The sequence below is a fragment of the Hypomesus nipponensis genome, chromosome 20 (assembly GCF_054491055.1).
Source record: "Hypomesus nipponensis isolate SF chromosome 20, ASM5449105v1, whole genome shotgun sequence".
NCBI classification, from domain to species: domain Eukaryota; kingdom Metazoa; phylum Chordata; class Actinopteri; order Osmeriformes; family Osmeridae; genus Hypomesus; species Hypomesus nipponensis.
This window is the reverse complement of record NC_140380.1, coordinates 5,340,001-5,355,522: the sequence shown is the minus strand read 5'-3', so window position 1 is coordinate 5,355,522 and position 15,522 is coordinate 5,340,001. Positions and strand designations below refer to the sequence as shown.

Genomic DNA, 15,522 nt, shown 5'->3' with positions numbered 1-15,522 from the left:
TGAAAAGGACTAGTTTCGGCAATAACTCCATTTTGACATTGCAAACACTTTTCATAATAGCTTTAACGTGTACAAAAGTTCTCGTTAATAAGGGAAATAAACACTCACTTCTTTGTCATCAAGTAGGAAACACGTTTCATATATAATGTTATTACTTTGTTTAGCAGCCGCTTACTGTATTAATGGTGGATAAGTGGGAACATCCAGCGATGGGTGACAACATGTCATAACTGTCAGTTTGTGTTGGTTTATTTTTTTTGTGGGTGGTGCTCCCTTGGAGTTAAACAGTTACAGTTAAATCTTTAGATCTTTCTTTATACAGTAAAGTTTTTAATTATAATTTCTCTTGTTATTTTGATTACTTTTTGCATGTTTGCGCTATATATCAATCCTCTTCTCCATCATCAGCATGCATCTCTTCCTGCTGCTGCAGGTCGCATGCCCTTTTCTCCCGCTGTTTTTCCTGGATCTTCTTCATCTCGTCCGCGTATTTACTAAAAGTATTCCCGAATTTGGACCATACTTTATAGGGCACCGTGATTGAATTGCGGTATGTTGGCTTCACCTCGCTTACCCTCATGAAGACTCCGTACTTGTTGGATCCCACGTCGAAGAAAAAGCGTTTGTTATCTACAGTCAAGGATGTTCCTTCGGGCAACTCCGCAGGTTCGTCCTCAACACCGTAATCGTCAATGAGTTTTGCCAAAGCGTCACGAAACTCAATAAGTCCCTGGGCAGGAAGAGCAATCGTCTGGCCTTGCGTGGATCCCAAACCGGGCCCCCGGTTAACGGTCTGTCGAATCCTCAGAAATCGTCCTCTCTGGTTCTCTTTCAGATCCATGTAGTACTTACGGTTCTCTCTGACCAGGAATTCGCTTTTAAGTGCTCGCCGCGGCTCATCTTGTACGATGTCCGGATTGCTTGGTCCCAGTTGGGCATAATGTTCGATGAAGTCCCCCAAATAGTCACGGAACTCGACTGCCACCGACATTGAGAGAGTGAGGCGGCTCTTGTTTCCCCCAGCGCCGACTTCAGCTATCTTTAAGAAGCGGCCTTTTGCGTTTTGCTTTACGTCCAGGTAGAATCGTTTGTTTTGGATGTCAACCCGCTTCGACGCCAGCTCTTGCGTCTCATGCTGCAGCCCGGAAGCCGAGCCCGCCCCTCCTGTCACTGGGTGCATGGAACCGATGCCCGGGCCCGTGGCTGCTCCTCCCTGCTCACTTCCACTGTCTCTGTCCGCCATGATTCTGCCTGCCTGCCTTCTCCCTCTGTCTACTGCAACTCCACAGCCAGCCAGCCACGCCACCGCTCTCGCGAGATCTACACAGAGAAATCCAAGATATGTCTATGAAGCCTATTAAAGTATCAATTAAAAGCCGCAACATAAAGTAGGTATAGTATTTGGCATTGTGGTTAAGGAAATTTACGACTTTACGTTATGTAACACTAGTATCAAAAGATTATATTGATTATACCATTTTAAAAATCGAATACCCTCACTTGAAAATGTTGCGATTGAATTCGAAACACCATTTTTGTATTAAGAGCAAATAGTGTTAAGATATAAGAAAACATAGGCTACAATAATATAGCCTATGCTGTAGTAAAAACTCATAAATACGTACGCATAAATGTTGTCAAATATTGTGTGTTGGTTGGTAGGTTAGTTAATTTAGTCAATTTTGAAAAGCATTCCAGTCCTTTTCGACCTTTAGGCTATAAGGGCATTTAGTTCATTTTAGCCCATTTCATGTTTTGGTATCTTATAGATGAGTGGCATGGAATTATAGTTAACATATGTGGAGATTCCAATGAAACGAAGTGAGGACTTCTGTAAATGTGAACTTTGTAGGCTAACGTGTACAGTATTATTTTGTTCTTTCTTATAAGCTATCTCATGTTACCTATTCTGGAAGGTTTGTGTGTGGCGAAAGGGCTGGTCGTTTAATCTCAATTAAATTCAATTATATAGCCTATCAAAATGGCATAGTCATCCCAGTGGCACATTTAACTCTTCACAGTGAAATGTGTAGATCACGCTCAGTCCGTTTGATTTAGAACCTATATGCATGTTAACACCCGACCTTGCTCAGCTGTTAATAACATCAGTCACCTAATACAGCAGACGCGACTGGGATCGAAACCTTCTATACTACTCAGATAGGATAGTAGACGTGTAGCGGTTCTGTGGAAATATTTTGAGATTAGTTTCTATAGCTAGACGTATACAATTGAAAGACAACTTTAATCCGAAAATATGTAGCAGATATGTAAATATAGCCTTATTTTGGCCTATGTCATTGTGTCATTGTATCCTATTTTCCGTTCCCAATCTTTCCTACACAGATGCCGCCGTTGACGTCAAAACTATTTCATATATTTTGGCCTACCCTGTGTCCTGTTCATGTAGGCTAAATATATATCAAAATAAAATAATCTAATGAGTTATTATTCTAAATTAGGTATCAAGAAGACACGTTTTAACAAAGATGTAGGCCCTTGCCGCTTAGGCCATTGTAAAATGCCTTTGAGTTATGATATTGATATTTTAGCTTAAACGTTGCCTGTCTCGCCTACTCTATAATATCTTTGTACAAATAACATTTAACATTTTCGATGTGTGTAGATCCGTCTCTAGAGCCACTCCAAGGATTTTGCACGATGATTCTCCACATTTGAAAGCCTCGGCCTATTCCGTATTTTCCATTTAAACACTTTTTTTATAAAATGAAAAGGATGTTTAGCCTACGTTTACTGACAATCGAATTAGGCTATTTCTTATTGGTTTGATTATATTGAACTGCTGCCAAGTTATTGTCTACATTTAATTTGTAGAACCTGAAATTGTTCTGTGATTTGTGAACATTTTACTTGTCCTTTGAACTACAAACAGTTGGAATAGACAAATTTAAGCAGACAATTTTGATTATGGTACTCGTACCAATGTTGAAATCTTATTGGCCTACTTTTTTGTCTCATTCCCAGTTCGTTTTTGATAGTTTTAACTATTTACCTAATTTAATGAATTTGAAAATGTCTACATCGGTCCAAACTGAGAAAAACGAAGAACTTGAGTGTAGTATTTTGATTGTTTATTGAGCTAGCCTATTTATTAATCAAAAGGCAACGTGAACTGATCTGTGTAAGAAATGTAAAGCCACGTAATTGCAGCAGGCTCCTTTATGCTCCAGAAAACGAAGGATCCCAAATAGTTTGAGTCTATCTCAATTATCACATAGGCCTATGCCTGGTGAACTCAACAAAATATTTTGGAGTTTGTTTGAAAAGCACAAGTCTATTAAGCATACCTTTATAGATTGAAATACATATGCAATTAAAACATATAGCCTAATACTAAAGCAATAACATTTCCAGTAGTTGATAGTCTTAATCTTGGTTTGGATTTCACATGGCCAATAAATGTCCTTAAACTCGATTTAAATGAGCTCAATAAGAAAAAAGGAACCTTTAGAGTACAACATAGCCCTTGACCTTGTTTCTAAAAAGTGAATTTGATAAATGGCCGCATTGCTGTGCATTTGAAAGAAAAATAAGTAAATGTGAATCATTTGTCCTATGGAAAATCACCTTTATTATAACAGCCTTGTATTTTAGAATCTATTAAGCACAAAAATGTGTGTAAAATTGAGAGTTACTGCCAGGGAATATTTATGGTATTATGGTAAAGGGATCAATTGGTAAAAAAACAAATAAAGGGCATGCTTTTTTTAACGACATGCATGTAGGGCCTAGTTGAGAGCAAAAGTTTTCTCATCGAAATTTGGCACGAACATTTTGCTATTCTGAAAATAATTTCCATACATTATTAAACTCTTATTGCGTCCCAAGTTCCTCTCGCATGGGTTAATGCACATGTACTTGAATTGCATAGTATATTGCACGGATGGTGTCATTTTATTCGCATTTTTAACACAAAAAGAGTGTCAAGAAACGGTTTTCTTGTAAAACGTTCAATATATAAGGCTATAATCAACGTAAGGCTATTATTTCAATCGTCGAAGTTGTTTTTATTTGTTATAAACTTTCTTCAATTTGATCATAGTCTTAGGCATTTCACGCAAAAGGGTTTTCGTATTTCACCGAGCACTTCAGGCCGATATAAGATGTTTGTGATGTAATAAAGTCTAGCAGGTCCCACATTTTAGAGTTTAACGTGAAGGATTATAGGGTAGTTGTCATCATTCTTGCTTTCAATTGAGTCAGGCTGTCATTTAGTGAATTTTGATTTCAAACAACTAATCTAGGCTAAACAATGTTCTCAGGCCTTTGAAAAAGAAGGGATTAAGTGTGGGAGTACCGTCTGATTTTCTTGCCCTCTGATTTGCGCACTCTAGCCTTTACTCGTGACCAGGTCAAGGTAGTCCTTACTTTTATGAGTGATATAATTGTGATTTAAAGACTTTATTCGGATTTGTATGTTAAGAGTCAATTGTCCAAGGAATTGTAAAGGCGCAGAAGATGAGCTGAAAAGCGTGGTCGCACTTGTAGAAGTGTCATGTCACCGCCTGCCTACAGCCTCATTTTTGACCAAAATCATTAGTGGCCAAATCATAGCCAACACTGCGTGACAACATAGTGCAATAGTTTTAATTGACAATGTGTTGTGCGCACTTCATATGAGATGCATAAAGAACACCGATAAACGCTGTGTGTGTTTGGCTACTTGCATGCGGGCGCTTGTATATGAGAACTCAACGTTGCTTAAGAAAACGACTTTTCTTTTTATATCAGTCGAAAAGGCGAACCCTAACATGTCTAGTCGACGTTGCGTTTAAGTGGCATGCATGCCAAGACACTGCCAAGTGACAGTATAGCACTAATGAATGCAATGACATGTATAGAAAACGTCGTCCTCTTCTCAAAGTCACAGACCTATAAAACGAGGAAGAATACATGTGCCTTACCTCGCTCGGTCTGCAGACAGAGCGCCCTAACAGCCTGGATGCAGTGTCTTCGCAGGCAGACAGTGAAAGAGACTGAGGTGAATAACGATAACTGCTTACAGGCCTACTGTCAACACTACCGCGGTACTGCCTTGCCGATTCACCGCTTCACAAGATGGAACGAAACAGCGAGTCGTGGCATGGAGAGAGGCGCACGTAGCCTGCAAGTCCAACGCCGCACGCTTGTCCTCTGATGTCAGCACGTTCAGTTACCGGGTATACTGCAATAATCGTGCGCCTCGCACAGTTGCTTTTGAGAAATCGCAGTTCGAGACTTTACCTCGAACAAGTGTTTCACCACTTGCTCATATGGGATCTCTTTGTTGAAAAATAGGTTTTGTAATTTTATCAACCTCGTGTTTAAACTTATAGGATATAGACTGAGAACTCAGTTTATTTTCAGAACCATGGACAGCCACACCATGTTGTTTACCTGTCGTAAACACATTTTACAGCGTGTAGGCTGTAACCTATACTGCAAAAGCACACTTTCTTGGGTCCAGTATGTGCTTTGAGACTGTTGTGAAGGCCTCTTGCGGCAATAATACCCGTACTACTTACCCTATTAGCCAAATTTGGCAACTGGAAACAAAGTCCTGAACCTCTTTAACAATCTTATCTCACTTTCTTCACCTACACTGTGAAACGCACAACAGTCAGCAGATGTCGCCCTTACAGGAACAACTCTCATCCAGTGGTCATCTTTCCGCATTCAAATCACAACTCATCGATGTTACTTACACGCTCAACATATTTGATGCTATATGTAGGATGTAGACTTTAAGTTATCTTTGATACATCATCCCAGAGCCTTAAAGCCTAAATTGGCATTGCCGTTTTGAAAGTGAACAATACCTAATATTCAATTCTGAATAGGGGACTGCTTGCACTGCTCGTGCCATTTCAAGCCATATTTCCTCTTCAAACAATGATTTTCCGGTCTTAAGTTTTTATGAATTTAATGCATTACATCTCAGCTTTTGTTTTCAGAGGGAGAGCACAGAATGTGACCTGAATGCAGGGCATGACTTAATAATGGAATGAGACGTAAAACTCATTCAGAATAGTCTGTTAAAGACTCCGCCGCCGTGAAACGCGTTAGTCATCGCAGCAAGACTAAATATGCCTGCTAACAGCGGAACAGCTTGCATCTGCATTTAAACCGTCGTTTACCGTCTTTTTTTTGAGGGGGGGGTGGGGGGGGAATATGTCTACTGTTGGACGCAATTTTAGTAGGGGGACGCTTCATGCATCTGTCCGTTCATTGCTTTAGTTCATTTTGTGTGAAATCGTTTGGTGATGGGAAACATCATGAAGAAATCATTCTGGGGGATTAGGAGAGTTTGGTGACCTGTCAACTGTCTATGTGTCGGATTATCACAGTGCTCCAATCTTATAACAGCTTTTTTTTTGTGGCGGAGCCCTTGGCGCACAGCATCTTTTTTTTCTCCGTCTGTGGTGAGTGAGCGGGGGGAGGCGGAGAGAGACAGGGGCTGGGGAGAAGGCGGTTTATTAGCCGCCGAACAAAATATTGCGTCTGGGGAATGTAGGGTATTGTTGCCTATGTCTTATCCTACAAGTGGATGAGGAAACGTACTGCTCACTGCAGCATTTTGCGTATTTTCTGAGCGGCTAATGTTTTACGAAAATCATCACAGTTGAACAGGGCGCTCACCACTGCAATTTTTTGGGGCAAAGATAGACTGGCGTCGTCTTGCGGATTGGCTACTATGGCAGAATAGGAGCATCTTCTGAAGGGGGGAACCTATGAATCCCTTGCAGCTTTAGAATGTATTTTTAGCAGTATGCAGTGACTGGATTTTTAAACCCAGCATCATTACGCGGTTTCCGGTTCCTAGCTGGTGTTTCCCCATTGCAAAATTATCGGAAAAAAGCAGCGGATCCCGATGGCATGGACACTTACGCAAGGTCTGCCGCGCTGCCGTGCTACTGGAGCCTATTTTCTGTCTCTTCCTTCAACCCAGCTCCACCGCCATCGCCCCACAGCCCAAAGAACCCTGCCGCAACGCGACCAGCGACCACCAAGCCAAAGCAGGCGGCATGAGGCTTGATTCAGTACATTTATCCATGCTGGTCATCGGGGTCTCCTTCGCCTGCTACTCCCCGAGTTTGAATTCCCTGCAGGACCAGGCTTACAAATCCGCCGTGGTGATCGAGGGTAAGGTGCAATCCGCGCCTCTGAACGTCTCGGCTGAGCCATACAGTGTGAATGTCAAAGTGCTGGACGTGTGGCCGTTGAACAGCGGGGGTTTGGAGCGGGAGCAGCTCGTCACAGTGGGGGAATTCGGATCGGAGACTCCGTGCGCCAAAGTGAAAAAGAATCATAAGTACATTTTTTTCATGGACCCAACCGAAGAGCCTTTGGTTTTCAAGGCATCGTTCGCTCCGCTAGATACGAGTGAGAAGAATCTAAAAAAAGATGTTGGGAACATCTTGTGTGAAGACTGCGGTAAGTTGATTCCTATATCGTGGGATAGGACTAGCTTTATTGTAAAGTTAAACCCGGCAGATTGTGGTAAGACTGTAAGAGTGATGTAAGAGTGATTCTGTAACCGGTCACAACCCTCATGGATAAGCATTTCGACGCAGGTCTGCAGGTGACACATATTTACTGAAAGATGTTTTCGAAGGAGTAACAGATGGGTGCCCATGGGGCGTCTATGCTGCAATATTACATTCGACAGTCCAGTAAACTCTCTGGGGTTTCCATATAGCCACACACAGACGCACACATTCACACGCACGCACACACACACACACACACACTCTCGCTCTCACATTCTCTCTTTCTCCGTCTACCCCCCTCTCACTCTCTCTCTCTCTCTCTCTCTCTCTCTCTCTCCCTCTCTCTCGCGAATACATCTTAAGTTATGTTCCAAAAACGCAAAGTAGGAAGACGTTAATCATTTTGGTGACTCAAACATTGAATTACCGGTTGCAGCATAGTCGTGGCGTTGCATCAATGTGTGTATGATATGCGCTTGTGCGCACACACACTCACCCACACACACACACAGTCATGCACACACGTGCATATTGATTTTCGTGAAACGTCTTTATCGATGCGTCTTTTCTTTGGATGTTTACAGATATCGTCAGCATATCGAAACCACCGTATTGTGCGTGGTCACACGGCAAGGTTGCACGGTAAATGGTTTCTGAACATCAGATGTAAAGTTTGTCCTAGCCGGCCGTTGGTAGTGCTGCTCTGCGCTTGTGGAAAATCGGCGGTGGAGCCTCACGTCAAGGCCTCTCCATACCATTTGAGGAGGGAACCTGCTAAGAAAGAGCTGTGGGCTGGTCAAACCGGTGGCCCCTATCAACGTCACTACCTCTAATATCCCCACACACCTATCGCTAAAATTGGGTCGTCTACCGGTTTGTTTTCATTTGTCGCTTCGCCTCTTGGAGCAGGAAAGACCCATGACGTCCCTGACCTCGAAGACGTATCAGTTCCTCTCCTTTCTTCTTTCACGTATCTGTAGCGTGCATACGCCATCGTTCATTAAGAACACACATGGTCCCCAGACTGCCATTGGCAGGCTACCATAGGCTACCACGGTTGGCTATCCCGCCTTTCCCTATTGTATTGTCTCTGTCCATGGTGCTGATTCAACCAAGCATGCGACCCTCGTGATCTTTTATATGCTTGAAATGGATTATTGCACATCTTTTTTTTGTTATGTTGTCTGGAATGTTACATAAAAACGAATTTATTTGTCTAGGTCTCTTTAAAAGAGTGTAGCCTCCGAACAGCGGTTTCGTTCCTCCAGTCGATGCAGCCCTGGTGCTGAATTGTTTGTAGATATCCGCCCTGCTCTGAGCGGAGTTCCCAGCTGGAGTGGTGCCCTAGCAACAGTTGACATTGCTCCTCTCTACTCGGGCCTGACAGGAAGTCAGTCAAACTAATGCTATTGTTGTACTGACTGCGATCTCAAATATGTCACATCTGGTTTTTAGCTCCCGATTTAATCGGGATAAGAATAGTAGGCTATTTTGGTCCCATACGGCTCAGCCTAGATGGGAAGAAGCGCCGTTGTAGCTCGTCCTTGTGTAGCAGGGGCCTGAGTATTTGTCTACGCATAGACTGCTTGGAAGAGACCTACATATGAACAGCCTCTAGCCAGCTCATTTTTGTGTGTGGTGTGCGCACACGTTTTTTTTAGTTTGTTTGTATTTTTACTTTCGACCGAACCGGTTTCTGTCTGTCTACTCTCACACGGTCACGTCGATGGAAAAGTCCATAACAATTAGCGCAGGCACGGTGACAATGACAGCCAAAAATCACCTGGAGTTTATCTGTCACTGAGGGGGCTTCTGCGACACTGGGTCACAGCTGCAGGAAAGAGGGTGGCATGGGGGGGGGGGGGGGGGAGGGGAAGGGGGAGGAGGGGGGGATCTGCCCATGGCTGTCTCTAAAATGAACCAAGGAGAGAGAGAGAGCGGTAAGGAAAGAGGAGGAGAGAGAGGGGGGAGAGGGAGAGAGAGAGAGAGGGGGAGAGGGAGAGAGAGAGAGGGGGAGAGGGAGAGAGAGAGGAGGAGAGAGGGGTCGAGAGAGAAAGAGCGGGATGGAGGGAGAGAGAGAGAGATGGAGGAAGAGAGAGAGCGAGGGCGAGTGAGAGAGAGAGAGAGAGAGAGAGAGAGAGGATGGAGGGATAGCACTTTGGCACATCTATATGGAACAGAGCAGGAACAACAGGGTGTCTTTCCCTGTGCACCAGGGAGTCAGGTGGCTGAGCGGGTAGAGCATTGGGCTAAAGCTGGGGAACACTTGGCTGTCAAAGAAGGGGAAGAAGGGGGGAGAAGGGGGGAGAAGAAAGAAAGAGAAAAAAGAGAGAAAAAAGGGGCTACTAATCCGAAGGTTGTCAGTTCGATTCCCGGCTGGTGCGCATGACGTTGTGTCCTTGGGCAAGGCTCTTCACCCTACGTGCCTTGGGAATGTCCCTGTACTTACTGTAAGTCACTCTGGATAAGTTTGTCTGCTAAATGACTAAATGTAATGTAAATATAATGTAAATGTAATGTGTCACCCGCTGGGTCCAGAATGACTTTACGGCAAGTACACCATAGCACACCAACTAACACTCCAACATGGCACGTGAAAGCGTTTTACCCGATAAGGAGCGAAGCAAAGACTGCTTCGACCAAACTCGATTTGGAACGATCCGGCAAGAGATATTGACAGGGAGAGACAAGGCCCCCTATTGGCTGTGACGGATACCTATCAACAGGCAGCTGGAGCAGGTGCAAGTAGTGCATGTCCCGCCCCCCTCTCTCTCTCTCTATTGCTTTTCTACGCTGCGAACGTGCCTGGGTTACCCATGTCAACGTTTGACCTCCAACCTCTGGTCTCCTGTGATCTCGGCTCCACCTCACGTCACCCTCACTGGGGTCCACACCCTCTGGGACGTCCTTTGGCTCTCGACGGAGGGGAAATCGAGGTTGACAATGTCCCGCCGTTCTCTCTCGACCCTTCTCTCCTCCTCCGTGCTTCTGTCCAATGGAGACGCACAGGCGGGACATTGTCAACCTCGATTTCCCCTCAGAGAGAGAGAAAGAGAGGGAGAGAGAGGGGGAGAGAGAGGGAGAGAGAGGGAGAGAGGGAGAGAGGGAGAGGGGGAGAGGGGGAGAGGGGGAGAAGGGGAGAGGAGGAGAGGGAATCCAGAAATGTACTTAGGATGACCCATATCAGGAACCAATCATTCTCCTCATTTCCTTCAGCGAGGTCATCGTTGATCCGATCGGAAGGGCGGAAGCACAACCCCTTCCCCCCCTTATCCACAGCCGACACCGGTGCGGTCGTGTTCGATCGGGGATTTCACCGGGAAAAGGAGCCGCGATGCCCGCAAAGGACTAGAGGACAGGGGGGGGGGGGGGGGCAGGAGAGCAGGGTGACCGACCGGGCCGAGGGGGCAGGGGGCGGGTGGGGGTGGGGTCGGGGGGGGCACTGCTCAGGAAGGGCTTTGTATCGACCCCCCCCCCGGTCATGCCCGGCAAATCGAGGTCGTGCGGAGGGCCGCGGTCAGGGGACCGTCTGGCCCGTCTCCTCCTTCGGCGGGCGGCGCCTCGTTGCGTACGCACCAAAGACACTCCCCAACCTCCTCCTCCTTCTCTCTCTCTCTCCCTCCCCCCTCCTCCTCTCTCTCTCTCTCTCTCTCCCCTCCCTCCCCCTTGCAAGGTTTTAAGTCGCGAAAGGCTCCTTCTCTGAGGACGCTGCCCCAAAGGTCGCAGGCTATTGTGGGAGACTCGTTTATGAAGGTCGGATTAGGTCAGCGGGGGCCACACAGGCTCCGGAATGTTCAGCCCTTGTTTCCAGCTCTGGGATTAGTTTGGACCTGTTGCTGGGCACTGTAAGACAAGCAAGCTACAAGCATACAGTATTTGAGGAGAAATGTTTCGGCCCTCCCCCCCTCCCCCAGCCCCCCCCCCCCCAACCTCCTTCTTGTGGTTTCTTCACGGCATGAAATGCCCTCTGCGTGCTATTGATGTTTTCTAATTAATCTAATCTCGAGTTCTGAGCCGCGAGATACATTTGTGTCGCGGCGATAACGTTGTTTACTTAACCGAGGTCGTATGAAAAGGCCGCGGGGGGAGGGGTGGGGGGGGGCATTGTGGCTGTGGAATGAACCGCTGTAACAGTAACCACCAGTTACACACAGTTTCTGTTCAATAGAGCGAGAGAAACAAAAAAAAGCTCCCCGGTATGTCCTCCAGTCCGGTCGCGTAGCAGACTTAAACGAGGTTGCCGGATGGCGACCCTGACCGCAAACATGACTGGACCCACGCGGGGCTCAACGCGTGACTCAGGATTTTTTGCCAGAATTTTGGTCCTCCAGCGAAGAATGCTCCACATCCACCACAAAGAGGCAGTGTGTGATCAGGATGAGAGAGGGAGGGGAGGACCCGAAAGTTGTTCAGCAGCCGGCCAGCTGGAATGCCACTGAGGAGCTTGTTATTTCCGCTGTCCCACAGTAAAATACAAATAGTAGACCTATAAAAAGCGGCAGAAAGGTTCTTTTTTCCCGCTGGCCTGTCCAGCGATGGAAAGCAGCGAGGGCTGAATGTTTATGAACTCAATTAAGTTCCAGTCTGGCTTGTTGTTGGCACTCAAGTCAACATATTTCATCAATCCAGAACCCAGCTCCCTCCACGGACAAATAACCGGTGGGTTCAGACGCCTATTGTTCCTGAAAAGCGACGGCTCGGCTACACCGCTACTAGCGTGCTATGCCGTGTGCTCCGTGTGTGTGTGTGTGTACACTTGTTTTCATGACAAGCCATGCGTTTATTAATTCATAGGTGTTCTTAAGTGAGTGCCCATGGAAATCCCTAAAGGCCCTTCAACCGCATCCATGCTTCGAAATCCCCGTCTCCGGTTTGCATCCAGCAGCGATAGCGCTGACACATGTGACCTGGTCTATCCTCGGTGGGGTCGTGTTTGCTGCATTCAGCCGCTAACCGCGTGTCCAACCGTCGCTTCCGGCTGATTGGCCGGCGTCCTGTGGTTAAGCGATGCTCATTGGCCAGCCGTCAGAGACTAATTGGCTGGTGTCCTGCTGCTGTGGAGAGGCAGCAGAAGTCGACTCCACCTCTTTAATTATTCAGTAATTCTCTTCTACTGCAGTCCTCTCCTTCACAAACTCCAACCGGTAGAAAATGCCGGATTAAATATTGAAATCTGCTTACGGAAGGCCTTTGACAACATTTCCCCTTGAAAGTCAGAGATGGTTATCAGTCTAAGCCCTCTACTTTTGTGCACCGCTAGCTTCTAGGGAACAGCAATGGTATGCGCTAAGCCCTGCAGTGGCCAGTATTTGAAAAACGACGTTTGTCGAACCCCATGGCGATGGCAGCCTCTACCAGGGGGTCTGTCCACAGCCGGATCTGTCCAATAGGAAAATGGCGGCGAAGACTGACTGAACCCGTCTCGTCCGCGTCTTCCTCCGATTGGCCGTTTCACCCCGTCCGCGGCGGAAGCGACGGAATTCCGTCCGTCGACGAGTTGTTCTCGAGCAGTCAGCTGCGCCCCGGGAGGAGAGAGTGGCCTTCGGGGACACGTCGGGGTGCAGACGTGGGGGGGGGGGGGGGGGGGTAGAAACGACTGCGGCTGAAACGACTCGGCCGTTTCGGGGAGACGGTGGCACACGAGGTGCGGCGAAGCGCGAGAGCGGCGTGGGCGGCGTGGGCGGGCGCGCGCGCGCTGCCCACGCTTGCAATACTGTGTTTGCACGTGCGGGGGGGGGCGGGGGAAGGAAAGGGGGGGGGGCGTGGCGGTGGTTGGGGGTAAGGGTAAGGGGGGGGGGGGGTTGGTCGGGGGTGGGGAGTTGGAGGGGGATGAGTAAAGTCTGTTGTTGGCTAAGAGAATTGATTTATCCCACTGCTTTCTGCCCGGAAGCTGCTTATCAACTATTCATCAGGATGTGTGTGTGCGTGTGTGTGTGTACCTCGGTGCTGCAGCATGCAGATGTCAGTCAGGTGTCAGGAAGACTCACAGGGCGCAGCAGGCTGCTAAAGGACAGCACAACAGATGACCTTTCTCAGTCAGACAGACGTTCTGTCTCGCTTTCTATCTCCCCCCCCCCCCCTCTCTCTCTCTCTCTCTCTCTCTCTCTCTCTCTCTCTCTCGTTCTCTCTTATCCACTTTCTCTTTCTCTCTGATTCTCTCTTTCTTCTCTCGCCCCTCTCTTTCCCCTTTCTCGCCCCCCCCCCTCTCTCTCTCTCTCTCTTTCTCTCTCTATGACTCTCTCTCTTTACGAGAACCGGGTGCTCGAAACAACTTTGGGACTTCCAGTTGGTCCCAGATGCACTGGCGTACAGCCGCAGTATATCACGTCTCCTATCCAGCCCGTGTATTTCATCATGTTATAAACAATGTTTGGATGCCTTTTATGGCGTGTCCATGATCGCCTGGGCCTCTGGAGCTGCACCTAGGGTTCCCTGAGGAGAACGTCAGCCGTTAGAACCGTTCTCGTACAGGCAGGGGAAAGAGAACGTCTGGAACAGCTCATTTTAAGAGAGGAACACGGGATCCAATTTTGCGGCCTCGCTCTACAGTTAGAGAGCCTTGTTTCGCTCTTTTGCGTTTTATTTTTCGACATCTTCCGGGCCGCGGAACGGCCTTGTTTTATTCGGCAAGGCCCTCGTCTGCAGAGTCTATTTCTGGCTGTCTTGTCTATTAACCCTACTGCACCTGCGAATCTATCAGCAAATGATGTCCGTATCTACATTTCCAAAGTTTCCACGAACGCACAAACAAACTTTCCTCCTAGCGTGCACCTACGCGGGTGTGCTGACTCGCTGTTGGCTCCTCTGACGCGTGTGTTTGTATTTGTTTTCCCCGTAAGCAGCTGGCACGCTCGCTTCCCCGTGCGCAATTTGTGGGTGTTTGTTTGCGTCTGCGAGGTTGTTCGCGGTCAACACGAACCACGCTTCAAAACATAAAAAAAGGCGAACTGTTTGTGTGCGTGCGGGTCCAAAATGGAGTCTTTCCAGCAGGCAGTGATATGTCTTGAGGAAATGGTGAAGGTGTCCGTGACAGGAGCTTGACTCTGACAGAAACATCCAGAACAAAAGGCGCATGGGAAGGGCAGCAAGGTTTGTGCGCAGCGTGCCGAAGTGTTGAAAAGAGTTGCTGCCGGCTCTGCAGCTAGGAGCCTACTGGTGTGTTTAACGGACGTGTCCAGCCATGTTCGCCCCACACACACACACATACACACACACACACACTACATACCCTGAGAGAGGGTTTGTTTCCTCAGGTATGGCGTAGGTGTGGATTGATGTGTGTCTTAACATGAAAAGGCTTTCAAAAAGAATGAATGAATGTTCAGGGGTGGTAGTGGGAGGTGGCGGATGAAACTGCCCTCTGTCACTGTATCCTTAGAAACACAAATGTGGGTCTATGTGGGTGCAACAGAGAACCGACACAAAAATCAAAACCCAAAAAAGTTGTTTTTCTTTGAAGGAGAAAAGGCTGCATGATTGTTTTTGCTCTCCTGTCCCACAATATGTGTGACGGATTGCGTCCAGTCCAAACACTTTAAGAGACTCTAATAGCTTTATACTTCTATTTATTGACAGAAGTTGTAAACACTTGTGACAATTCGGCTGTCGTGTGTTGAAAGTGGGCCCACAAATCAACAGCCTGTCACAGCAGTTCTCTAATCAAGATACCCAAGTGGCCCCCGCTCAATGCTGGCATTCCTGAATGTTTATGTATTTTAGAAAAGACAGAGATAGCTCCTCTCAGTCCACCATGACCTCACTGGAAAACATTTCACCGTCTCTCACTACTACTCTCTCTCTCTCTCTCTCTCTCTCTCTCTCTCTCTCTGTCTCTCTCTCTCTTTCTGTCTAGGTCTCTCACTCTCGCTCTCTCCCACAACATTTGTTCTCTATCAGTTTCCTCTCTGTTTTATTTACCTAGCTATCTGGTTTCCCCTCTCCGCTGTCCATCGTTCACAGTGTGCTGGTGTTAACTATTGGAACTATTAGTCACTACAGTTGACGGGGGTGGGGATTGCGCGTGCAGGTTAAG

At 47.1% G+C, this 15,522-nt stretch overlaps 2 protein-coding genes across 3 annotated transcripts in view; one reads left to right on the top strand and one right to left on the bottom strand.

Annotated features, from left to right (window-relative positions):
• Window positions 1-185: 185 nt before the first annotated feature.
• puraa (purine-rich element binding protein Aa) lies at window positions 186-5,076 on the bottom strand. Its single transcript, XM_084684243.1, has 2 exons — window positions 4,926-5,076; window positions 186-1,320 (listed from the first exon to the last, which is right to left on the bottom strand). Exon 2 carries the CDS (start codon window positions 1,241-1,243, stop codon window positions 386-388), a length of 858 nt encoding a protein of 285 aa, XP_084540369.1. The 5' UTR covers window positions 1,244-1,320; window positions 4,926-5,076; the 3' UTR covers window positions 186-385.
• Window positions 5,077-7,022: 1,946 nt separating this feature from the next.
• nrg2a (neuregulin 2a) overlaps window positions 7,023-15,522 on the top strand; it is a 61,906-nt gene continuing 53,406 nt past the window's right edge. The window contains exon 1 of one of the 2 annotated variants that reach the window (XM_084683683.1): window positions 7,023-7,434. In XM_084683683.1, the coding sequence (XP_084539809.1) occupies window positions 7,026-7,434 (409 nt within the window). In that variant the 5' untranslated portion in view covers window positions 7,023-7,025. The remainder of the gene's footprint in view (window positions 7,435-15,522) is intronic. The other variant, XM_084683681.1, reaches the window with a different exon arrangement.